This window comes from Calonectris borealis, chromosome 4 (genome assembly GCF_964195595.1).
Source record: "Calonectris borealis chromosome 4, bCalBor7.hap1.2, whole genome shotgun sequence".
NCBI lineage: Eukaryota > Metazoa > Chordata > Aves > Procellariiformes > Procellariidae > Calonectris > Calonectris borealis.
The window spans coordinates 47,455,830-47,482,067 of record NC_134315.1 but is presented as its reverse complement, the minus strand read 5'-3'; the positions used below and the strand labels follow the sequence as shown (position 1 = coordinate 47,482,067).

Genomic DNA, 26,238 nt, shown 5'->3' with positions numbered 1-26,238 from the left:
AAAGTCTTCCGTACGTTCCAGCCAGGATGATGATGATGCATGATTTCCCTTCCCCAATTTCTATTTCTCCTTTTCCAAATAGCTTCCAGCATGGGTGATGGACAGAGGCTACTGATATGCCTGCGAACGAGTTTAGCACTAAGGATGCTGACACTCCACCTTCTCAAGCTGTTGAATTCTTATCAGCCACCACAGGGGAAGTGATTGGCTTCAGGGAATGAATGGAGCCAGCTACGTAAGCGCAGTTTACTGATTTGTAGTCTAAAATATCTGAAGTATCTCCTTTGCAAACTGCAAAAAGAAGAGTAGTAGCATTTCATTTCATTACTCACATACAGTGTCTGTGGCTCTACATTTTTAAGAGATAGAAGTTCTAGATGACACAGTATGCATCTAGAAATTTGTCAGGGTACATCTTTCACTTTCTCATTACAGTGTAAATTAAACACCAAAATCATGAAATACGGGCTCAATTTGCAATCTCAGCTAGCTGTATTCCAGCATTAGAAGAAAAGCTTGTCAAACCCAGATCATTACCATCTTTTTCTTATGAGACGAAGTCTTACTGAACCTCATGTTATGGAAGTGCTGTAAATTATACTATATTAAGCATCAGGAACTGTAGCAGTTAAATATGCACATATTCACTAATAGACAAATGTATTAGCAGTGCCAAATTTTCCTACTTGAATATGAATACAGTTCACATTCATAAACACAATAAAGGTGAAAGAGGGTTAATTCTCTTTACTCTTGTGAAGCCATAAATAGGATCTAGCTATAGTTTTTCAAATAAAATGAGTGGTTTATATATCCTTTCAAAGAAACAAAGATAGAATAAATGCATGTTGTATATATATTGCTATAAAAATATAAAATCTCTTACCTATTCGGCTTGACACATCCTTTGTTCTGGTAAACTCCTTAGGGTAATAAAAGTAACTTAGTAAAAGCCGACGTTCTCAAAGTATTCTAGCACATATTTCAGTTTTAAGTATGGTTCACATTTAAGTATTTCACTGCAAGCTAAATACTGTTTGGAAGCTAACTGTACTGAGAGGTGGTATGAACTGCTATAAACTTACATGAACCTCATGTTATTTAAAAAAAAAAAAAAAAACACAAAAAACTCAAAACCCAGCAACTTCTATTTTAAATTCTTTAATGAAAAGTCCTGTGAAGTATGTGCCTTCCAAAAGTGCATTCCATCCATTTCTAACTCCTGAGGGCCCTCTAGTGCACTGCATGCAAATGTACTGAAGAAATTCCCATTTTCCATGTTTGGGGGTTTTTTAAATTTAAAATACTGCCCCCTAAATTTTAGGACTTTTGGGAATCATATGTTCTTCTAATGAGAAATGAAAAACAGATAGTGGCTTTTAAAAATCTATTAACATGCTATTAAACAGCTCAGGAGTGTTTCCTATTTGTGCTTTCCAAAACGAGGCATAGCATAGTCACTATACAGATGGAAAAGTTGAGGCAGAGAGAAGTTAAGGGCTTGTGCAGAGTTAAGCAGTGAGACACTGGCAAAGCTCTGACTTCTGACTCCTTGCCTAGTCTAGGCAAAAAATAATAAAATGTGTATGTTCGCTGTAGTTCAAGCTAACGGAGATATTCTCTTCTCCATAATTAATACCAAGGGGAATAGGCAGTTAAGGAATTGGTTTGTATTTCAGACGGATCCAGTCTGAATTTATAAAACTTTGTGAGTGGATTTTGTCACTGGCCAGCATCCGTGCCTGTTACAGGAAAAAAGCCTTCATATCACCTGCTTTTTCCAAATCTGAGTTCTTGGAGAAATAGGGATTGTAAGAAATCTCTCTGGCCACTTAAGTTCTTCTCTCTTTTTTTTTTTTTTTAGTTCAAATATGACTTAAGGGACATATCCCAAACAAAGAATAAGTCAAAAAGCTCCAGACAAGTGTATCAATAAAATCAGTAAAGATGTGGCTACTGCTGCTTAACATTTATGCTTTAAAGAAGCTGCCAAAGATGGGTATTGTTAGATCAGCCTTAGATGCCTGAGGGTCCCTCTGAAAGATGAAGGGTCATTAGCGAGAGGTACCAGCTTTGCAGCCCATTTGACCAACAGACACTGTACGTGGCTCACAGTGAGAACGGCCCATATCCTATTTAATACCAGTGCAAAGTATCAGCAAAGATATATGGCTAAAACCAGGGTAAATAAGGGTAACTGGGTACTGCAGCCTGAGAGCAGAAGTTCACCCATAGTGCATATTTACAAATCCACACGAAGAAATTTTTTGAAATGTCTAAGATAGGCTCCCCCCTTTAAAGATAAATAATGTAAAAAAAAAAAAATTATACCTCCTGGATTCTGTTTTGACTTACCGCTGATTTTGACAGCAAATAACTCATCATGAAGCATTTACTCCACTATATTTCTTCCAAGTGTCTTTGAATTATTTTGTGGGATTTTACCTTATATTGCTAATGTCACAGAGTTGCTTGAGTTGGAAACGTATCACACTGCAACAGTTGTTTTCAAATGCCCAGTTCTTGCATGTAGACAGCACCATGACCTGTCCATTACAATCAAGCAGCGCCAAAACGCAGTCCATTCCAGTTACTAACAGCTTTCCTTTGCTATGACGTTTCTCTTAAATTAAAATTTTGGAACCTACATAATCTTCCTACTGCAACTCTTTAAAGATTATATGGAGGAAATTTTAAAAGTATATGGAGAATTGTTCTTCGCTCCTCATTTCCTATGTAGCCTAGAAATTAAAATGTGGTGTACCCACTGAGGTACAGTGTGGACTGCTGAGGTTTTTTCTGAGACTTTCTAATGTTATGATAGCAATAATATTTCCTTTATTTTTCATGTTCAGAAAGGAGAACTCATTCTTGCACTATTACATTCTTTGGAATGGATGGTGGTAGGAATTCCATTAAATTCCATTCCAGGATTCAATATCTTGTTAATTCAGCAGATATTTGCCTCTAATTTTGGATCTTTAAAAGATAATATATGAAGAGACATTCTTTTTCTCAGCTCTTGTGGTGTACAGCTCCAGCACCCTACTAGATTTCACAAAATAATCAAGGCTGGAATGGTTATGGACTTGTTTGGAAAACAAACGTTTCTTTGTGTTTCAGGAAAGACAAAGAAAATGTTTGCTGTTCAGGGGAGTAGTATTCTTCTTTCTGGAATTGTTACTAACCCAAAGCTACAGCAGGGCACTAAAGGCTCTGAAATTTGAAATATGAATGTTGCCTTTTTCCATTTTATTAAACACTGTGCATTCATGGACTTCCTTTCCCATATACTTTTCATCTCCAACAACATATGATATCAATAAAACCAAACAGCACAAATGAATGCATCAGAATCTGTCCATATTTGAGGTGTTCCATTTGTACCATTAGTATCATTTCAACTGTTGTGTTAATAGAGAAAAACAATGCTCCAAAACCAGCATGGTTTGAAGAAATAGTGAGAAATAGATGAAACAGTGAGGAACAGGTGAGTATCAGTTCAAGTGGGATAGAGACAGTAATTAGAAGTGATTGCTGAACACTCCTCTAAGATCCATTCTTCCAAATGAAACCAGGGGCAGAATTTTTGGAAAACATTTTGTTCAATATCAAGATTCTTCTGAAGCCAAAACTCAACACCCCTCTTTATCCTTGGACACTTGAAAGGATGTCGTTTCAGGCTAGGCTCCTTATTGTGTGTGCTCTTGCTTTCTATGTGCAGGCAGTTCAATGTAAAAGATTAACATTTTTCTTAACATTTTCTTTTTTTCTGAATAAAATAATGTAACACATAGACTCGCATTGCCTTTAGAATAAAAAGCACTTCTTCTCCAGGCTACATTTGTGATTATCGTATGGGATGTTGTTCCTCTTCCATGCACTACAGCTAAACTGTTTCCATAGAGACATTCTGCACTTCATCTCTCTAAATGTCACTCAGACAGACATTTATGTTAAAATGATTGATAAATGGTCCACTCCTAGCTTTACCAAGTCCATGGGACTGAGAACTTATTCTCTGGAGAAAAACCGTATGTCCTTATTATGGATAATACAGATTTGATTTGCAAAATATGAAACGTTACTTTAGAAGGCTTGTCCTGTGTGTGAGGAGATCGATTTGGGCTGCCATCTGGAAACTGTACTCCAAGAGGACAGAGAGAAATGTTTGCTTCGTGACTAAACATGCTGACTAATAGTCTGCGCCTGAACTGGTCTGGGTCAAATCCTTACACGGAAATCTGCAAAAATCTCTTCTCAACATCAGGCAGAAGATTTTTCTCCCACTCAGTTTTCGCTGTTGAACAACATGGGGGCTTCACAAAGCAAAAGGTGGTAATTTTTGTGCCCAAGAAAAACAAACCCGCCATGTGCCGGCTGCCCAGCCTGGGTGCCCTGACCTGGCATGGAGCTTTCCCTGCCTTGCTGCGCACCACAGCCTCAGCGGCCTCGAAATGTCGCTGCCTTCCCCGAGATGCCCTCAGCAGGTGCCTGCGGCCCCCCCGCCCCGCGGCAGCTCCCACCAGGCAGGGAGGCCTCAGGACCGAGAGGAGCCGCAGGGAGGTCGCCCCTTCCCCTTCAGTAGCAGCCCTGCCTTCGAACCACGCGTGTGGCCCTGGGCACACGCTGCCAAAGCCAGGGCGCCTGTTATTCCGGGGGTGGTACGGTAACAGCAACAGGCTATGAAATACACAGGTGCCCTTCCACTAGAAAATAAAGAAGTCTCAACAGCTGCCGTTTAAGACCGGGGGGGGGGGGGGAGGTCCGGCAAAGGCGCTTTTATCACTCTTTTAAGACTTCTCTTAGCGTTTCTCCCCGCCCGGCCAACAGCCCCTCCGCCCCACTGAGGCCGCCGCCGCCACCACCACGACAGCCCCAGTCCGCAGCCCGGGGACGCCTCCGCGGGGGAAAGCCGGGCGAGAGGGGCGCGGCGGCCCGCCTCTGCCTCCGCCCGCTCGCCTCCACCCCGCTCCCGGCCGGGGCAGCGGATGGGGAGGAGGCGGGCCGAGGCGAGGGGCGGTGCAGCGGGTGGCGCAGGCCCTGGCGGGAGGCCGGAGCGGCGGGGGAGGCCTGTGCGTGAGCGCGGCGGGGGCTGGGGCAGAGGGGCGCGGGGAGCGGCGGCGCGGCGAGGGCCGAGGCCGCACGGAGGGCCCAGCAGAGGGATCCGCCGGTGCGGACCCGGCCGCATCCCGCCCCGCCGGCTGCGGGAGGGGAGCGCCGTAAAACACGCCGCGGCGGTCAGCCGGGGAGAGGGCGCTGGGGAAGGGAGGGTGTCTGGCCGGAGGGGGGGTTCTTAAGTTTCCTCTCAGCGTGCCTTGCCGAGCAGCTGGCCGGCTCAGCCGGCTGGCGCTTCCTTCAGCGGCGGCTTTGGCCGAAGGCTGGGCCTGCCCCGTCTGCGGGCCGAGTCCCGCTGGCAGCGTGGGCCTGCCCTGCGGAAGCCCGGGCGTGTTGGCCTCAGCAGCAGAAGCAACATCCTCCCGCCTATGTCGAGGGCTCGGCTGCGCCTTTTCCCTTGTTGCGTGGTACCGCTTACTGAAAATGTTGCCCGAAGAACGTCTTTTTCAAAGGTGTTCATCTTAGGGAAGCAAAGAAACGTTTCTCTGGCAGGTAGTCAGGAGTTGCAGTGTCACCTGAGGACATTGCTCTGAGCCACCTCTGGACTGACAGGAGTCTCCTAGAATAAGGATGAAAGTATCCACCCTTAATGGCAAATAGGTGATAGGAGAAACATGCAAATAAACAGTCAATGTGATATGCAGCCTCTAAAACTACCCGTTCAGTTAGCGCAGACCGTTTCCATCTGATCTTGACAACAGCATGGATCTACCTTGAGATGGAAACTCTCAAGGGCAGGCTTCTTGATTTCATGCCTGTCTGCAGAGACTGTAGCAATGTGTTGCTGTTGCATTAAGTGAGCATCATAATTTGTTGTGTCTCTGTGCAAAAGAAGAAAATGGTGGCATATTTCTGAGGAAACAGTGAAAATACAGAGCACAACCTTCCAGTGAGGTAAGCCAGTGAAGTTAGTAAGATAAGGGCAATGTGTGCCAACAAAATTCCGTTATAATTCCTCTGCAGCTTGGGAAGCCCGATATGCCCTTCAGTAAAGGCTACTTAGTGAAAAAAACCCTTTAATAACAGCAGCAATTTCAGTTGTCTCTGCTTCAGTGTTAGATACAACCACTACGTTCTAACATCTCAGCAGCTGCAGCAAATGCTTCTGGTTTGGCATTTTGTAGCTATAAACCTTTGGAGGCACGTATGCTGCAAGTCAATCTGGCAATACTTGGGATTGTAGAGAAGAGAAGAGGCTTTTAGTGAACTCTCTGAAACTCTCTGAAGTACAAAGTATGTGCAAGCGTGTGCAAGAAAGTATAGTCAACTTAATGCTGTGTGCCAGTTCATTATTTGCTCTTGACATTGGATCATACAATCGTAGAATAATTTAGCTTGGAAGGTAAATTACTGACTCTGGAGGTCATCTAGTTCAACTCCCTGCTTAAAGTAGTGCATCATCGAAGTTAGAGCAGGTAGCTCCAGTAGCCTTGTCTGGTTGAGCTTTCTCTTGAAGGCATTAAAATGGAGTTGAAAGTTGGGTCTGAAATTTAGCCAAATTTGGGGACCAAGTGCCCCAAATCTTGGAAAGTTACAGTTTTAAACAGTCTGTATGGTTAATTGGAAGTTGTGTTTCCTTTCCATTTTTGGTGTCATGATTCTGGTTCTCCAGTTGTGCAACAGCTTTCAATGTGTGTAATATACAGATTTTTGGAAGATAAAAAGCAAGCAGAAGAGTATATTGCCTCACAGCACACAGATTTTCTCTTAATAGATACAAAACTGAAATGTTTATAAAGTGACATTTCTCTGTACATGAACAAAATCAAAAAGGCTGATAAACCACTTTAAATTTGAAAGGTTCTTAGTATTTCATCTCCATAATGACTTATTTATTTAAAGGCTGAAGTATTGAGTCCTGCATTCATAGAGGTGCAGCATTATCAGCTTTATTTCTATGTCCTTAACAGCATGAAGTTCTTCCTGTGCAAAAGCAAGCTCTTGTGCCTTACTTGTCCACTAAATGAATTAAATTTATTCACTCAGTGAGTCAAGTTTGATGGAATGAAGGTAGCTGATGTAAGTCTTTTATCTATCTTAATCCATTCTTGTGGTGTCACAGTGTTTCTTAGCCTGTGAAGTCAGTCTTTGAAGAAATCCCAGCATTGTTATTTGCACTGCTTAGTGTCTACAGGTCCCAGGTAAAACATACGTTATAGAAGAGTCTTAAATACAGTGAAAACTTACTGGAGAAGCTTATCCTCTAAGTAGGCAGGAAAGATGAAGAGTGAAGGAGAAGAAGGTAATAAGACAAATGGAAATACCTGTGCCATTGTACCTTCACTATGTGTCTTTTAAATGTCATCTGTGTTTTTCCTAAGTACTCACGTTAAAAATATACTGACATCTTTCGAGGGGAAAAATTACAGAAAGTAAATGGTTGTATTAGTTGTGGGATTGAACTTTTCACCTGCTAATGCAAATAATTAATTTCAGCTGACACTGATGGCTCTGCTGAAGCTGTAGATGAAAGCACAACCTCATCAGATGCAGTTCTCTGTGTCCTAAGGGCTCCAGAGAAGGTAAGACTGGAAGGTGAAATAAGATGAAAGAACATGCAGCAGCTCAGCTCTTCCTTTTGTGTGGAGAGTGTAGTCACAGCACCCCTTACCAGACTTGGTAAAATTTCACCATCCTATTTCAGCTTTTTCCTTCCAGGCAGTAGTTAGTCCACCTACACTGGGGAATGTCAAACTGCATTAGGATGTCATTTGATTCAGAATAAATAGCATTGCTTCAACAACAGAATTGCATGCGTATCTCTATAAATATGCTGCTTTATACTCACAGTATATTAAGTATCCTGTTGCCATTTGAAGTTAAATTTCCAACACTTTTCTTATATGTAGACTTTTAAGTGTGATGTTAAGATTATGTATGCAAAGATCATGTTACTATAGTTGTCCTCAGAGCCACCTTTTCTGTCAAAGTCATAATCCGTATCAAAAGTATATATGTGGTACTTCTGTTGAGTGTAACCTCAAGATGAATCTCCCTATTAAAAAAAAAAAAGGGAGGTATTATGGGATTAAAATAAATCTTTGCCTTTCTTATTATAGTTATGTGGAATGAATGAAGAAACTTAGATGCAGCTTCTCCCTTCGTTCCCCACAGAAAAAATGAGCCTTTATTCGCGTTTTGTATCAGCTAGAGCAATCCCCATGGTTACCTTATGATCATAGATTGATCCCACTGTGGCATCTATAGAATCTGCGCCTGTTCCTGACTTCTAGGCAGCGGGGCTGCAAATTGCTATAGCTTCTTCTGCCAATTAAGGTTTTGTCTAACCCCTGCTTTTTTACACACCGCAGTGAGACCCCATTTTGCTACAGGAATAAAGAATATTCTGACAGAGCATCTCCCTAAAGCATCAGGGCTTCCCATAGGCCTCACAGATTTGAGTCCTCATAACCTCTGAGTGCATCTCTACATTCACGTTGTTGTATGTTTTCAGACACATCTTTTCTGTGAAGCTGATTATGAAACACACAACAGTGATTTTTTTGTGCATCTGTTCTTAAGTTACTTCATTCATGTTTTATGGCAGCTTTTCATGGGATTCTATAGTATACTTTGCAGTTGTTTCCAGCTTTTGAGAGATTGATAAGTAGGGTCCTGTAAGTTTCAGATTTCTGAACTAGATTGGTATTATTTAATATTCCGCATGTTTAATTCCACACTCTGATTTCAGAATCTGTCAGGACCCACAGCAAAACAACTCCACAAAAAGAGGCACCTTCAGAACAAAGATGAACATCAGGAAAGCTTACAGTACCTTTAACATCAGCAATGGAACAGATCTAGCTATTGGCTTTACCTCTTCCACAGTAGCTGTCCTTCTGTTTGGGACAAACTTTGTGCCTGTTAAGAAATTTGATACCGGTGATGGTAAACTTATTTAAATTCTTTTGTTGGTTTTGGTATTTTTGCTAATAGGAATAATATTTTACCAGGAAATACGAGAGTTTCTATAGCTAGAGTTATAAATATCATCACAGCCTTAATCCATACGGCATGTTTTAATTTTCTTTGCTTGTTAGGGTATGAAGCAATAATGTATTGGTTTAGGATGTGGCAAATCTTTAGAAGAGCCTTATGTGGTGTTGTGCACTTTAACCATGGTGATGTGCATTTCATGAGCATTTCACAATGGAAAGCGAAATGTCCTTTCTTCTACCCTTGTGGGGATTCTCAAATACATACAGTGTTATTTATACTGTAAAAGTTGTTGGACTTTGGAATATTGCCTTTCAGTTGTGGACCTAACATAAAAACAATCAAAAATTGAAATTTTAATACTTCTATCTGGTGACTAGGTAAGAGGAAACAATCGCTTCTATTTCCTACTTGGAATTTTTTCACTTTACTGTACTAGGTTCGTGTCGTATTTGCACGTTTATATGAAGCGTAGTCAATTACCAGATCCCTAGGTTAATAAATCTGCCACTATGTTACTGCAATAATAGTATCGGCATTACAGGCTGGATATAACCTCTCTCTCTTCTTTGTGCCAAATATGGTCCTAACAAGACAAGGCTAGACTTTAAAGCAAAAGTCTTAGCTCAGCTGGCATAAAGTCAACTGGTATGCCTGGTTGATCCTTAGAGAATCTACAAGGGTAGAAGAGATCTGTCCAAAGTTTTTATCATCCTCAATGTCCTGGATTAGTGGAAAAGCCTGAGCCCTGAGCTTTGAAGGAGTTTTGTCCTGTGCAGTCAACTATGTTAGCTGCCCCCAGGATGGTGGGAGAAATTTGCAGTAACTGACTATCCTCTTTGTCAGAAGCCTGTCAAAATTTTCATGTGTTTGAGAATCGGGGCTCGTGTAAGCTTTGTCCAGCAAAGTGTCTTTTGCAGCTGTGTATAAAGAATGCATGGTAAGGAAAAGGTTGAGAGAATTACAACACCCCCACCCTAAAATACATCTTTTGAATATATTGTAACATGGTTCCCTGAAATTCACAAAGGAGATAGCCACCTTTCAATTTTTTCTGTACTATTTTACTTAAAACATAGTATGTTAGGAGATTCACACATGCAATATTCTACAAGTTCTCTATTGTATGCATTTTATTTTTCCATAGGCATGTTCTTCCAATGGATTCTCTGTGCCTCTATATGGATAGTTTCTTTAGTGGTCAATTTAATCCAGAATTGCCCCCGGTTTTGGCCTCTGGCTATGGTAGGGGGTTTCGTGTGGGCTACAGGTAAGGATAAAGAAATTCTATTTCTTGAAACACAAAGTAATCCTAACTCATCATAAAAAAACAGTGATAAAAACTTTTCCATACGTAAGGTAGTAGTTATTTGGTAGTTATTTGGCTTTTTAAATTCTTGGTATTAATGGAGCTTTACCCTTATAGCAAATATTATTTTATTATGCTTATTTTATAAGCAGCAAATTCACACCAAAAATAACTTTAAAAATGGTATTGAGGAAAAGTCCATGTTTAATGTACTTATTTTTAAAAAACACTATTTTCTACCACCTTGTAGTTGCATGAATTTCTTTGCCTTCTGAACAGTCACAGAATCTAAAACAAAAATATACAAGTTCACAGTCTACTTTTTACCTGATTTTAATTTTGTTTTTTGTATTTCAGGCAATGTTACAGTTGTCCCTATTGTTAAAACTATTGGCTTAGCTCTTGGTCTTTTGATATGGGCTTCTTTTAATTTGCTGACAGGTTGGGCGAGTTCCAGGTGAGTATGTTTAAGTCTTAAGTCATACATAATTAATGTTGCTAATTCTTCATTAATAACTGCAGTGAAAACACTATCACCTATAAAGAGGATTTATCAGATATATATAAGATCTTTTTCCCTCTCAGTGGAAAGTACTCAGGTTAATTATTTTATCTTTTTGTGTTTCCTCTGTCTCAATGGGAAGAAGAATGCCCAGTGATGTTCACTAACATAATTGAGTGAATAAATAATGTATTTCTTAATGTAAAACTAGTTCACTGTTTGTATTTTTTTTCTTCTGCAGCATGGGCTGATAAAATAATTTATATTAACTTCAATTTTTAAATACCCAAATTAAAAAAAATCAATTCAATTAGTTTAAAGATGATTTTTGTAAAGTAGACACAGTGCAAGCCAACTGAAGCACCGATCCAATATTGCAAATATAAACTTAAGCAGAATTATTTACATGAGTAAAGATTTCCAAGACTGGGTTATAATTTAACTATTTGTATGCAGTCAGCGCAACTAAGTGAAACTGGTTAAATATTCCAGGTTTGGTTGGTTTGGAATTGACCCAGAAGAGGTGTCAAGACCAATCTTAAATTATTGTGGAGCTGGACTTTCACTATTAAGGTAAAAATTTATTCTTATAATAAATTTCTGTAATGTAAAGTATATATTTAATAACCACAGGGACAATTTAACTAGAGGGCAAATGTATTGAAGTATTTTTTGCAAATTGATTTACTGCAGAATTCATGAGCTATCCATACCTAGCTGGTCAGTGTTGTATTTCGGAATAGAAATATACATGATATCCAGTACAGTGGTGAAATGGTTATTCATAAACACAGAAATATATTATTATGCTGGTAGGCATGTTCAAGGCAAAGCAGTGATGCACTGATTGTCTCCCTAGCTAGGTTATTCAAATGGTTCACTTTCCCAAATTTTGTGAGAGAGGAGAAACTGACTAGAAGAATCTTGGTGAGAAAACCTCTGTGAGATTTCCAGTCTGACTTCACTCGGTCAGGGGTACAAATCCTTCCTCTTAACTGTAGAATATGCCACAGGACCCCTTCCCAGATCCTTCGGGGTCCATGAAGAGCCAGAGGCTTTGCATTATCTCTTGTCCTTAATAGCTCCCTGTCTTGTAATTCTTCAGCCACGCTTAGAACAACTCCCAAGCAGTGGCTTCCTTTGGGATCTTCAGAAGGACTTCTACTCTTATTTTTTGTTTATTATTTGTATGAGTGCACATTTTGGTCCAAACACAGAGGAAGGAGGGTCTTCGCTGCGTAGCAGTGTTCTTGCTTTCCAACTGGGTGGCCAGGAGGGTCTTCCTAGGAACATAACAGTGGCCCTAAATCCCAAGGGCAGTACGTTTGCCATAAGCGTGCTAAACAGCAGATGCACATAATGCCTTTAGGAAAGAAGGGTGTTAAGAACATGGAGATGACAGAGCCATTCTTGATTGCTAGGAGAGAGCTGCTGCCTTAGATTCATGAATTTTGCTTCCGCTCTTCCTCTTTCCTAAGATTCTGCAGCTTTTTACCCATTGCCGTTACATGTAGCACGTGATTTTGTGATGTACTCGCAAAATAGTGGCAGTACTGGTGTTCCTGCCTGGTGAATTCATTCAGCTCACCACCTGCTTCCTGCCTGTTTTTGAGATATCATGGAGAAATGATCAACAGGGAAAAAGATCCTGACCAAACATGTTTTCCTGGCAAGCTGCACAAAGCCTGTGTGTGTTGCTCTGCAGAGCTCAGAAGCATGTATTTCATTTTAGCCTCCTGTATGGAACCTGTGCATACCTGTGCATACCTGTACATTGTCTGGTCCCTCTGGAGGAAGCTGACATCCTTTTATATCTATCCTTATTCCTTCGGCAGGAGATGAATCACTCTTCAAATAGAGACATTTAGTTTACATGAGAAGTTATGAGAAGGAATTCCTAAATCATTAAAATATCTTGCATAAAAATAAAAAACAGATCCTGCCAGTTCTGATTACACGTATTTACCTGATTTACTGGAGCTGGGCATACAAGTAGTAATGTTACCCTTTCTTACTCATTTTATTCACTTAGTGCACCGGAGCACCACTGAGCAATACTCGTTCTCCTTCCACATATGTATGAGGCCCTGTAGGAACAGTATTCCCTCACACACAGGTGGAATCATGGAATCGTTGAGGTTGGAAAAGACCTTCAAGATCATCAAGTCTAACCACTGCCAAGTCCACCACTAAACCATGTCCCTAAGCACCACATCTACATGTCTTTTAAATACCTCCAGGGATGGTGACTCAACCACTTCCCTGGGCAGCCTGTCCCCATGCTTGACAACCCTTTTGGTGAAGAAATTTGTCCTAATGTCCAATCTAAACCTCCACTGGGGCAACTTGAGGCCATTTCCTCCTGTCCTGTCACTAGTTACTTGGGAGAAGAGACCAACACCCACCTCGCTACAATCTCCTTGCAGGTAGCTGTAGAGAGCAATAAGGTCTTCACGACTTCCTATGATAGAAGGCTAAAACCTAACATTTTTGCTTGAGCACAGAGCCAATTCTCTACCGGTTTAAGTTGTTCCATAGAATTTTCCTGCAGGTGTTCCATTGTATGTGTGGTTTAGTGCAAAAGGGCACTGTTAACTGAAGCAACAGTTGTTAGCATGTGGCTGTAACTACACACTGTAAAAAGGAGACATTTCAATCCCATTAGGTAGAAGAGAGATCTATAAAATGAGAGAATCTATAAAAAGACTAATTTATTTACTTACTTTCACTCAAGTTGTTTGTTAAGACTGTTAAAAGCAATTGCATTTTTAAAATATATTGAAGTGACTCTAGGGCAATAATGAAAATAAAGTAATATGCCTCCAAATATAGCTTTTGTCTCTGGATGCTAAATGTTATGTCCTTATGAGCTGATATGGTATTTATTGGTGTATTTTTCTCTTCTGAGTGCTGTCATATTTCTTTTTATAAAAACTGAAGTTCAGAGTTCTTCAGCTTCATTAGAAAGTACGCCTTTACTGAGAGAAAGTGTAAGTATTCTACAGTTGTTATTTTACAACAGTGAAAGTACATATCCATTTAAAACCAAAAAATTTGCTTAATGTTAACCAGATTTGCTAGGATTTGTGGTAGACTACATAAAACTACATAAATATACATTGATTGTATTTAATTTGTGGATCTTGTATATCCAGTTGAATGTGAGCAACAGAAAAGATTTTCCCAAGTGTTCTTTCTCTGTTGTCAGCTTTAAATGCCGTAGAAGTCCTTTTTCATTATGACAGAGGTTATATAAAAGACAGTGTATTACTTTCCTATCGGAGAAGAGGAAGCAATTTTAATTAAAACTTAACTATAAAACTAGGAGGGTGCTCAGATGAAAGGCAACAGGGTGTATAACTTTTATCCACCAGATTTTTGCCACCTTACTCAGCCAGAAGACTGTCAAGAGTTGCTGATTCTCAGCATCAGCTGTGGCACAGGTGGAGGCCAAGGAGGGGTGCCAGACTGGCTGTCGCTCCTTCGGGAGCCCAAAGCATGCAAAAAAAGCTAGAGAACAGTAGGCTCCTACTACCATTGTACCTTACTCTTATAGGTCAGTGATGCGTCAAAACTCAATTGCTACCTGAACAGAGAGCCCCTCAGAGCTATGCTCAATGCTCACTAGAGGTTCCAGTCTACCATTGCAAATCACAGAAGACAATCTGGTTGCAGGATTACAATAAAGGGATGTTGCAATTTCTTTATGCTGCAGACAGGAGTGTTAATTTCCCTGTTTGCAAATAGTCCTAATATTCTGATAGTAACACCAGAGCTGTCAACAGAAGGCAAAAACATCATAAATAAAATCTATAGATTAAATCATTCATCAAATTTAAAGAAGGACGAGTTTTGAAAGTCAGATCTGCCTGCATGCAGATGTAAAAAAAATGCTAGCGAGTGCTCTATTATGTAGTAAACCCAAAATCCATATCCAAACTCGTAAACTTCAAAGTAGGTAGATCTAATTATTGTTTTGTTATTTAAAAAAAAGTATATTTCTCCTTTCTTCAGAGTATTTCTGTAAATTCCTATTGCTTCTCCTTCCATTTTCATTTTATTTTCTTAGACCAAAACTGTTCTGTTTAATACAATGTTTGAGTTACAAAAGAAAAAAAAAAGCCAAACAAATCTGAGTGAAAACTCTTGGGTTTTTGCAGTCTATTAATGTTTCTGAAGATACCTCTGATGACTCATGGGTGAACAGACTTTCTCCAGCAAAAAAAAGACTCATGTAAGTTATTAACAGTTCTTTTACTGGTGCAAGCCAAGTAGCCAGAGAAAGTAGTTGAACACAGAGGAAGAACAGAATTTGTGTCCTGTGGTTTTCCTAGCAGTCATGCACTAACAGTTTTTACAGTACTAGTCTAATGTGCATATCTATATATGAATAGCTGCTCAATTTATTACATTTTTTCCTTCACACTGTTTACTTTATCAAGTATTAGTTACTACTAGTAGTACAAAAGAACAACATTTGCAAAGTAAGTAGCAATAGCAACTAATTACAGAGCTGTTTTTTACCACCTGGTTGATTAACACTCCAGCACAGAAGGAGCCTGTGCTAATAACGTGCTTCCAAGTGTGGTTTCCAAGTGAATACATCTGGAGAAGGCATGGCAGTGTGGTACGGAGACAGCAGAAGTGCTCCAAGCTGGAAGCAGCAGCTAGCAAGGGACTACCGTGGGGAGTGGAGACAGCAAAGAACACAATGATCTGGAGGCGGAGAAGGGGACCATGAAGGCAATGAACCTGGGAATAGTTATAAAGAATATATAGACTGCAACAGTGAAGCTGACGGTGGGAGCATTTTAACTATATTTTTGTTGGTTTTCTCCTAGCTCTGCTTTTAGGAAATTCTGGTTAGTTGATTTCTCTTGTCATTAATCTAGACTGGCAGGCTCTTTGGGCAGGAATTGTCTGTGCTACATGGCCACAAAATATAGGAAAACTAAGTTACTACATTGAACCATTTCTACACTAGAAAATAAAAATGTGCTAAAATGTATTATTTTTATGGTGTTTCTAGCAATTTTCATATGATACGCAGTCTTTAACTGCAATACTGGACTTAAGTGTATTGTCTACTTCCCTAACTAACACTAGGCTATTTTCTTTGATTTTTGCTGTTTTTAAAGAGGATGTAGCCTGGCTGTAGTAGCTGGAATACTCTACGGTTCCAGTTTTGTACCAGTACTTTACATCAAGGACCATGGAAGAAGAAATGAAACTATATACACAGGAGCAAGTCAATTTGGTAAAGGCTAATAGGTTACTTCTACTTTCTTTCATCAGTGTATTGTGGTCTACTGCTTTCGTAAAGGCATAGAGTGAAATTCTTGATAAGCCTGGAAACATACCATGACAACTTACCGGTTCTGCACTATGTTATATGTTGTCGTAATCATAGTACTAGTACTCCCTTTTTCCCAGAGGTGAATTACACCATTAAAAGAACAGTGAGAAACAGCCCAGAGGATACCATACTTAACTCATAGTATTTAATGCCTTCTGAAACATAGCTAGCATTCTCAAAATACAAAGCTCATATGCCAGGAACATGAAGTAAACAAGGGCACAAGCTGTACCAATTACCTAATTAGTACACCATTAAAGGAAGAGGAGAAGCTTGATCGTAATTGGTGGGCAGGAGAGATATATAACAACTTAAGTAATTAAAACCTTGTAGTCTTTGAAATGGAAAGCTTTTAACATAAGCCTAATCACGAGTTTCAAACAACATTTCCCCAGAAACATTTTCCTTAAGATTTAGTGTATAGTCTATCAGGTAATACCAGCAGCAGCTTAAAAGCAACATATTGCTGAGACCGCATAATGTTGCCATTAAAAAATTGTTTGTTATGTCACATACAATTTCTCTTGAATACTGCAACTTAGATATTCCCCATCTAGACAAAACAGGTGTTATCATTACTGTAGCTGCCTTTCGTGTTGAGGATTTACAACTCCAAGGCGACAGAGATCACCTTGCTACATGTTTTTGCTTTACCATATGGGAAAGATTCTCTTCAGCGCATACCAAGTCTATAAAGGATTTATTATTGTTAATGATTATAGTGATCAAAATTGTGATACATTCCTCAAGATAAAAAAAGGACAAAACTGTGCCATATTTAGCTACACAGTATGTGCAGTTGTCTTGCCCTTAAATGTACAGAGAAGAAACAAGGCTATATACAGGAATACAAATGTAGATGGTGAGGAGGGGATGTAATTATGCAAAATCCCCACCCCAGTTTTGTAGCCTCACCTGAGGATTTTCTTAAGTTCTTAAATTAATTCAGTAGTTTGACTAATAGAGTTCTGAAAATGACAACTCGCAGAAACGCACAGAAGCTTGTGATAAATCCTAGGGTCAATGCAGCTATTAATTCATGTTTAATATATGTGTGATTGACCAAATCCATCCACAGTCAGACTGGCAGCTTTATTCTTCACAATCACAATTGAATTTGAGTTGTTAGCAGTAGTACCTTATGTGTTTTTGTCTATGTGAATGCTATCAGTGAAATAAATTTAGTTAAAATTAGTAACTGATGTTTTGAACTAATATAATTTTATAATTTCACTTTCAGATTTAGATTATGTTTTTGCACACTTCAGTGGAATATTTCTTACAAGTACCATCTACTTTTTGATCTACTGTGTAGTCAGGAAAAATAAACCTAACGTTTATCCCCAAGCCATATTGCCAGGTATGACTGGTTTTACTACTTCTGACTGTTTGGCAGTGATAAGTTCAAGCTATTTGTTGGAATTGTAGTTAGCCTTTCAAGTCTCTTCATTTGACTTTTTGTCTCTTTTGAAAGATCGCACCTATTATGTTAATTAAGGTTAGGAAACGATAAATTTTGTTCTAATCTGAAATTAGAACAAAATGATATTGCATATAGTGGATTTTCAAAACGGACTCTGCCAGAGCGGAGAGCACATTGCCCAGAAAATTGTGAACTTTAATTAATTTGCTACTTCAGTGGTAGTAGCTGATTTTATCCCTTGAGCTTTGGCTTAGATTATCAGAGCCAGCTTGTTAAAGTAGTTAACATACTAAAATACATAGTTTCTGTATTATGCTATAAATATAAATGTTCCACAAATTGCTGTCTGTACCTTGCTGTGCATGTTTTTGATTGGGATTTATTTTTCTAGGTTTTGTTTCGGGTCTGCTTTGGGCAATAGCCAATTGCTGCTGGTTCATAGCCAATCACTATCTCAGTGCTGTGGTCAGTTTTCCAATAATTACTGCGGTAAGTATATAAAAAATAAAATCAGTGACTAGAATTAAAAGTGAAGGGTTTTTTTCCCCCGGATTTGTGGAATTAAGTTGAAATTATGACGTGTCTAGAGCATTTTAATCAAGAGTATACATTGCCTGTTTTTCTGCTTGTCTGTGCTAGCCTTTGGTTTTTTAGGAACGTACATGACTGTGACAAGCACCATCTTGGTGAACGCCAAGCACAAAAAAAACAGAGGAATTGAAAGTGTGGGTCTTTAGGTTACGTAAAAGCCAAAGCTCCGTAGCCAGAGCTATATCAAATATATATTAAATAATAAACTTAAGTGATTAAAAGAAGAAACATTTTATGCTTTCATCCCAGCAAGTACATTTTGTTCTGGATGTTTTCATTTGTGATTTTTATCCTTTAGCAGTCATTTTGCTTAGTTAAGTCAGGTATTTTTTCTTTCTACAGTTCTTGAACACACAGAACAGATTATCTATTGCTGAAAATAATGTTCTTATGCAAATGAGGGAAAAATAGGTTGGCCTGTTTTGTCTTTTATTCCCATTTATGATACTGTACCTTTAAAGCACTGTTAATTTCCAGAAGCTGCATAAATTCCATCACTAGGTAAAAATAAACTTTGCTTTACTCTCTTGCCAATCTACTAGATGGTGCTGCAAAGGTGGATAAATTCTGGCAAATGAGAGTTCATAAATATCAAAACCAAAGTTTTCCTGAACAATGGTATTTTGGAAGCAAACTAATGAAACAACATTAATAAGGATTAAGCTTTGCCTCAAGATGCAGTAAATCAGAATAAACTCTGCGGTATGCAATGAAAAAAAAGACTTGGGATCATTGTAATTAGAAATTGAAGGATTAATGGAAAGCAGCTTTAGTAACTCAGTTATCAGTATACCTAAAGGGCAAGGATATAAAATGACGAAATGAAAAATTTAAGGACAGCACTGATGAGAAACTGCCTATTTGGACCACAGGTTTGCAACTGCTGCTTTAATTCATCCTCGAGAGAATTTCAGACAGCTATTCATCACATCCCTTTAACAATTTGTTTCATTTTTAAAATGCATTCCTCTCGCAGCATATGTTACCTCGAAAGTGAAATAACACCTTAGCTATTATTCAAATAATAGTTGGCAATTTTGCTAGGAAACACCACCCACAAATACATTCAGCATGAGACACTGTTTCCTGCTGGCCTAAATCTGTCTTATTAGTGGTACTGAAGATGGAGAGAGGGGGATCACTGTCCAAACATCTGTCAAGTGTTTCTGAGAGCAGCTCTAATGGGAAACATTAACAGAGCCAATTTTCACTTCATATCAGATAATATTTTCTCATCAGTCATGAAAATTCAGATCGCTGCTCCCACAGGGAAAAACTCTATTACCAGGAGTGCCTGGAAATTATCGTTGTGTATCACTGTTTGCTGTTAGCTAGGAAATCTGTATGACAACATCACAGATAATCAGTAGTTTTCCTGACCTGTCTTATCTGGCTGGCTTTGCTTTTATGTTCCTGTCTCTTGATATCATACTTAGTGATAAAATCAAACTTTCTGCAACTAGTTAGTCATGCTAATAAAGGAGATGTTAGGAATATCTGTGGTAGATGCCAATAAACCTGAGTCCTCTGAAATGTGGTAACATTGTGGACTGTAGTTTGGACTAAAGTGAGACATATTGTTTGGAGCCTACTAAAAGAACGTACAACAGCCAGTGCAGACTCCGCAGTGTAAATTAGAAATAAATTGTGCCTTCTCTGAAAAAAAGTCTTTTGCCTCTTTCGCCCGTCTTGAAGATTTTATTGTGTCTGACTTCATAAAGATTTCAGTGATGTTTATGCTTTTGCCATGAGTGCTGTAATTATACAGAATGGAAAGGCCTAAATTTGTTATCCAGACAAAATTCAACCACCCTGAGAACAATAATGAGAAGGCAGCACATTTTAATGAAATGTTGTAATGTACAAATGAATCTTATTCTTTAGGGTCCTGGCCTTGTTGCTGCAATGTGGGGAGTCCTTGTATTTAAAGAAATCAAGGTAATCTCACTGGTCTCTTACCTAGTATCTCTCACTTGTCTCTGGCTCTAGGAACAGCATGACTTGGTATACAGCTGTATTTTTAGATTTCTCCTCCTTACAAGTATTGCATTATGAAACTGAAAGTCATATCATGCAATACTAAGTTTTCCAAGAAAGATGAAGAACTGTGAACAATTTTTACAGGAATGAAGATTTGAATTCCATAACTGTATGAGCAGCAGTGGGAGTAAATGAAGACTGTAGCAGGGCCAGGAGGCAGGATGCCAAGCACAGCCTGAAAAGAGTCTTTATTTGAGCCAGTTCTTTCAGTGGGGGCAAGGGAACGTTGTCCTAATAATCACATGGACAAGTAGATTAGACTTTTAGAGTCAGATTCACCAAAGGACCAAAAAATGAGACAGAGGTTAGTTGGCCTTGCTAATTACAGTATAACGTAGAGATTCCTAAACTGATGTGGCAGTGATTGCCTAGAATAGGCTAATTTACTCTACTGCATGTTAACATATATGGCAGAAATTATTTTTGTAGTGGAATTTGAAGCATTGAGTGCTAGCAGTGTAATCCTCAGGTTCCCTTAGCTAATCTGTACAGGATCCATAGGTACCTAATTTGCCATTGGAGATAATCTTTCCCAATATTTTTGGTGACTGTATAAAATGCGTTAGGCATCCTTGGTTCAGGACCTGGAAGTTCTCTCTCTCTCTCTCTCACCGCAGGTTAATAAAGACCATCATGTTCGTTATCCAAACCTTTGTGACCCACCAAATCTTTCATTCTTTTGATACATTTTAGAATAGTCTCTGCATAAGTGCTTACTGCTTAAAAATAATCTGAAAATAGACAAATGCCTTTAAAAATACTTTTAAAATTGCTGAATTAATTTTGTGAATATTTTACGAAGTGTATGGCATCATAGATTACTTGTATTAAAATTTTTGAACAGCAAATTGTTACAAACGTTAAATGAAATAAAATGGTATAAAATTTACCATTTCATGTAACGGATTTATTAATTTTGTCATAAAATGAAACCCTAGTTATTTTATTGTACTTTTTTTTTGTGTGTGTGTGAATGACAACATGATATTTTTCTTTTTCTCTCCCTTTGGCTATCCAGGGACTGAAAAACTACGCGTTACTCTCGGTAGCATTTTGCATCATTTTGGCTGGATCACTCTCCACAGCTTTTTCTAAAGTTTGAAAGGATCTTCTGGACCAGTAGATGGTGCTGCTGTTTAATATAATCAGAAAGACAATATTGGTATATCGCAATACATAATAATTTTCAAAATGTATGTCCAGCATTTACCCTAACTTGCTTCAGGCAAGTGAAAAAGAAAACCTTTGCTAAATGTTCCCATTTGGGATGAAGGAAAATCTGGAAATGTTTGTTTCTGCATTTCTTGGAACAGTAAGAATATCAAAGGATTTTATTAAATAAAGCTAAATGATTTTATCGTTACTAATTTTTTTTTTCCCTGGTTCAGGTACTGAACTTCATGTCATCATAAATTGCAGTTCACTGTCGTGATGGTGCATAAATGGACTTTAATTCTTAGTCTGTAATACTGTATGTATTTGCAAGCTGATTTTTTTATTATACCATTCTGTCTTACTGACTTGAATGTAAAATGTCTTGGAATATTCTTTATGGAACTGATACACATGAAGATGTGAAGCATTTTTTTATTTAGAAGCATTATTCTTTGAAGTCATCAGTTTACATAAAAACTTTATCTTCCAATCACTTCAGAATTTTGAAGGAAATACAGAAAAAAAAAAAAGGCCCTGTAAAATAAATTACTTGTGTTTTCTGCTAAACTGTTTAGTTGCAAGAACATTATGTAGAAATCATGACCAGGATATGAATAGTTGGGGAAGTTTGGGTTTTTTCATTTCAGTTGTATGGAACTTTGCAAGTAAACATGTAACTTGTGGTGTTGCAATATGAGCTAAGTATGTGGTTCAAAGTTCGTTTCCAAATAACTTTGGGCATTTTCTGAATGCTTACTTTTCTTTTCTATGTAGCATATTCAAATCTTAAAAATTATGTATGGTAGTATTTATTACGTTGAAGCATCATGCTAAAACTACCCAATCATTGTTCTACCCAAAGCAAGGTCATCTATTTGTAAATCACTTCTGACAGTTATTGTCTAATTTGTTTCTTTAAAAAAAATAAAAGTAGTAGGTTTCACAACATTTTTGGGGCAAGCTAACCAGCTTCTACCTATCTGTCCTGCTAGAAAGCCTTAATATCCAAAGGAAATTCCCTATGACGAATGTTACGTCCACTGTTCCATGACCACCACTACTGTGGCGAACTGTTTATTTTCTTACTCATGGCAGTTAACCTTTACATGAGCAAAGCATGTTGCCTGAACATCCCCTTAGTCTTTTCCTCGGTATATTAGACAACCCCAGCTCCTGCAGTCTTCCCTTGCTTGTACTGTGCTCATAATTTTTCTCACTCTTTCCTGAACTCTCACTAAGTGGACTAGATATGTCTATTAAAACTAGACATGGCAGTCGGAATACAGTCTTACAAAAACCAAGAAAAGCAGCAGTAGGATTTTTTTTTTTTCATCCAATTTACAAGCTCTGTTCATGGTTACACTTCATATTGTGACATTTTTGCCATCGCGGCTTGATATTGTCAACGTGTTCAGATTGCAATCATAATTTCTCCTTTCTCCGTTCCACCCTTCTTTGTCTACTATTTATCAGATTTGATCTAAGAACTGTTACTTAGCCTGCTTTTTCCCTGTCCCATATTGTTGATATCTATACAAGTGTCTAACAGGTTTTTTTCCCCCTTAAGGTATTTCTCTGATTTTGCTCTGTATGTTAACCCTGTCCTCCCACAAACTGGCAGCATTTTCCAGCTAGATGTCATCTGCAAATTTAATAAACATACTCTCTAATTATTGTAAATCACTTATGAAAATGCTGTACGATACTGGCCTTTACTTACTTTTTGGAATCTAATACTTCTTTTCACTCTGGCAGGGAACAATTGATTACTCTTTTGAGTACAATTTCCCTCTGTCTTACAGTGGGTTTATTTAGACTGCATTCTCCCAGCTTTTATGTAACATCTGATACAGTTGTTCAAGTCAAGATACATGATTTGTCCCACCCTAATACCTGATACTGGAAGGAAAACAGGTCAGTTTTCTTTCTAATATCCCGGTCAGACACAATTTCTTCTTGGCAGATCCTTGATTGTTACTTACCTAGCCATTACTATATTGACTCAGACAAGGAAGAGTAATTGGTTCACATATTTTTGAAATAACTTGAATTAAATTGGACATTTATAATTTCCCTGGATGTTTCCCTTCTTAAAGATCACAAGAACTGCTATATTCCTGGAATATACCCCATGCCAGAAAATTGCTGATAAACAAAGAATTGGCAAAACTGAAATATGGTGTTCTTAGGCTCCTCCACTTTACAGATATGCTTCAGTATGTCAGTTCTTTCCCAGACAGTATTAGTTCTTATTCCTATGTCAGTGCTCACAGTTGTGTTAACACTGACTGTAATCTGTTCAAGTACGACTGAAGGAACAAGGGTGCTGTGTGCTTCAGTTTATGATGTCATTGCTGAATAGTGGCAGATTATCTCTTATTTCCACACCGTTACTGACAAAAATACTAGTGGTGTAACTCACTATTTCGCTAAAATAATTACAATGCAATACAATATTTATAAAGATTACAGCACCAGTCCACTTTGATGTATGAATGCAACTGCTCAAGAAGGATCAGCTGTTTAGTTTACTACTACCTGTAGGTCACCTTCCGCATTTGGTTAACGTCTGCAAGTACAGTCTACGCTATTCAATAAGGTATACTCTTCACTAGTTTATGTTAAGTGAATTACTAATGCCTCAGGCTGGACAAACGGTTGGAAAATGTTCAGCCAGAACTCTCGGGGAGGAGAACCATGTCGGCATGGGCTTGGACAGCGAACTAGCCTGTTCACGCTGCTGCTTCCAGGGTAGAACTGGCTTTTAAGGAGTGTGTAAGACCCATAATGCCCACCAGCTCTCTCAGGCCCCAAAGTCAGGCCGTAGAGCACCTTCAAGGGAGAACAGGAGCAAGCAGAAACAAAGGTCAGAGAATCAAGAGACACAGGAATGAATGGCATGATTAAAAACTGAGCTAAGCATCAGAAAATCAAAGACGCCTTTTTTTAGCACAGCAAAGCTCTGGGGGGGGAAAAGGAACCGGGGAGCAGATGAAGCTGTGTGAAGATGTTACAAGGTTAGGCGTATCGCAGAGCAGAAACAGAGCTCGGTGTTTCCTAGTTGTCTTCCACAGCTGGGCAAGCCGCAGCACTCACTGAAGAGTCAATGCAGAGGGGCTGTCGTGCCATTGCTGGTGGGCCTGCACCACCTCTGCTGGGTAACCTGCGTCCCCAGCTGTGCGAGGAATGAACAAAGAGGATTGCTCAAGCGGAATTACTGTGGGACCTGGTGTATCCCTAACCTTGGCCACCTGTTCCCTATCCTACACTACAGTGAAGTGCCATAGGCCTTGTGTTCTGCTGCAGTACCCTGAAGCGCTGTTTTGTTCGGTGCCGTGAGTGCTCTGAGTGAATGCACCTTGGGTTTTTCAGATTTTTAGCCCGTAACGTACAGTGACAGGACAAGCTGGCTGCTAGCGCTATGGTGGAAATGTTATGACAGATTGGCAAGTAGTAGAAAAATTTGTCCTGGCAGTGCCTGGTTTTACTTGCCTCAGTTCAGATTCTGTTTTGCTCGCTGCATTTGTTGTTTGTTGTGGTTTAAGATAAACCTGAAAATGGACAATGAGACTGAATCTACTACATCCACCCCTTATTAGAGGACGGGCTCTGTCTCATGCTACTTGTGCAAAAAATTTAAGCTGGCTTATACCTTGGCAGTTGAGATGCATTTAGGTCTTAGGTTTAAACTGTTTCCATATGCTTCAGTTTCCTTTCACTGAAGAGTCTTTTCTAACGTTATCTTAAGTTTCTACTCTCTCTCTCGAGGGATGCTCCTAAGTTAATGTCTGGTGTGGGCCCAGCATCCATCTACTGGATGTGATTACAGGGAACAGTTGAATCTTCCAGGGCAGGAGCACCTTTACATTTCCTGGTTTCTGTACAAGGTCATTGACTTTCTGAAACAAACCAAAAAACTGAACTCCTGACTGTAGCAATTGCCATGTAAATGTATGTAGTTTGATGCAGCTCTCCAGTCTATATTGTAAAGCTATCAGATGTGCAAACTTAATTGCTGACTGCTAGGGCATTAATTAAAATTCTTGTTTGTGAAGGCTCAAGTATGACCTTTATTAAATGCTTTCTTAGCAGCTATCCTATTGGATTTGTCTTGCCAGCAGCAAAAAAACCCCACGTCTTGCAGCTCTTTTCTGTGAAAAATCCCCTGTGGTAATTCCTGAGGATTTATGGTTCAAATATGTATTTATTCCAAAATATTTTCTTATGATGTTCCCTTGGAATATATTGGATAAATATTCCACTCATTTCTGAGATTTTCTTGTTCTTGAAGTTTTGAGTTTGAAGTAACACTGGTGGTACTTTCATGTTAAGATGCTGGATTAACAGCTCTCTGTTTATGGAGATGTTTATACAAAACAGTCTGGCAGTAACTGAGTTTAGTAAGAGAAAATTCTACAGCTAATATAAATTATCATGGCTCTGTTTATATCAGCATGTTTTTATATCAGTGTAAGAACTGACCCAGAATATTTCTAATTTTTTTTTTTTTTGGGGGGGGGGGGGGTGGAGGGGGAATGTTAATTTTTTTGCATATAGAACTGAAGGACAAAACAAAATTGGGACCAAGGTAGAAGAATCACATTTCTTGGAGAAAACTATACTTTCAAATATTTGTTTGTGCTTGTTTAATAACTTCTAAGAATATATTTGAGCTTGCTTTAAGAATTTTTCTCTGGCAATACTTAGAGGCAAACTAGTCTTTAAAATATGGGTAGACTGGAAGTTTCCAAGTAAGATTTTTTTTTTTTATGCAGTGTTGGGAACCAGGGAACTCAGTGTCACCTTTT

The 26,238-nt window shown here is 38.9% G+C and overlaps 1 protein-coding gene across 1 annotated transcript; it reads left to right on the top strand.

The window, feature by feature from the left end:
- Window positions 1-5,004: 5,004 nt before the first annotated feature.
- Window positions 5,005-21,638, top strand: TMEM144 (transmembrane protein 144). The gene is made up of 13 exons (XM_075149428.1): window positions 5,005-5,075; window positions 7,555-7,640; window positions 8,810-9,006; window positions 10,202-10,324; window positions 10,721-10,820; window positions 11,358-11,438; window positions 13,774-13,855; window positions 15,026-15,099; window positions 16,004-16,122; window positions 17,462-17,581; window positions 18,036-18,133; window positions 20,120-20,173; window positions 21,294-21,638. Exons 3-13 carry the CDS (start codon window positions 8,868-8,870, stop codon window positions 21,375-21,377), a joined length of 1,074 nt encoding a protein of 357 aa, XP_075005529.1. The 5' UTR covers window positions 5,005-5,075; window positions 7,555-7,640; window positions 8,810-8,867; the 3' UTR covers window positions 21,378-21,638.
- The last annotated feature ends 4,600 nt before the right edge of the window (window positions 21,639-26,238 follow it).

Excerpts from the sequence above, each read along its gene's own strand:
- TMEM144 (XM_075149428.1), top strand. The coding sequence starts at position 8,868 with ATGAACATCAGGAAAGCTTACAGTACCTTTAACATCAGCAATGGAACA. Across the intron at positions 10,325-10,720 it reads GGGTTTCGTGTGGGCTACAG|GCAATGTTACAGTTGTCCCT; the intron begins GTAAGGATAAAG and ends TTTGTATTTCAG. Across the intron at positions 13,856-15,025 it reads CGCCTTTACTGAGAGAAAGT|TCTATTAATGTTTCTGAAGA; the intron begins GTAAGTATTCTA and ends GGGTTTTTGCAG.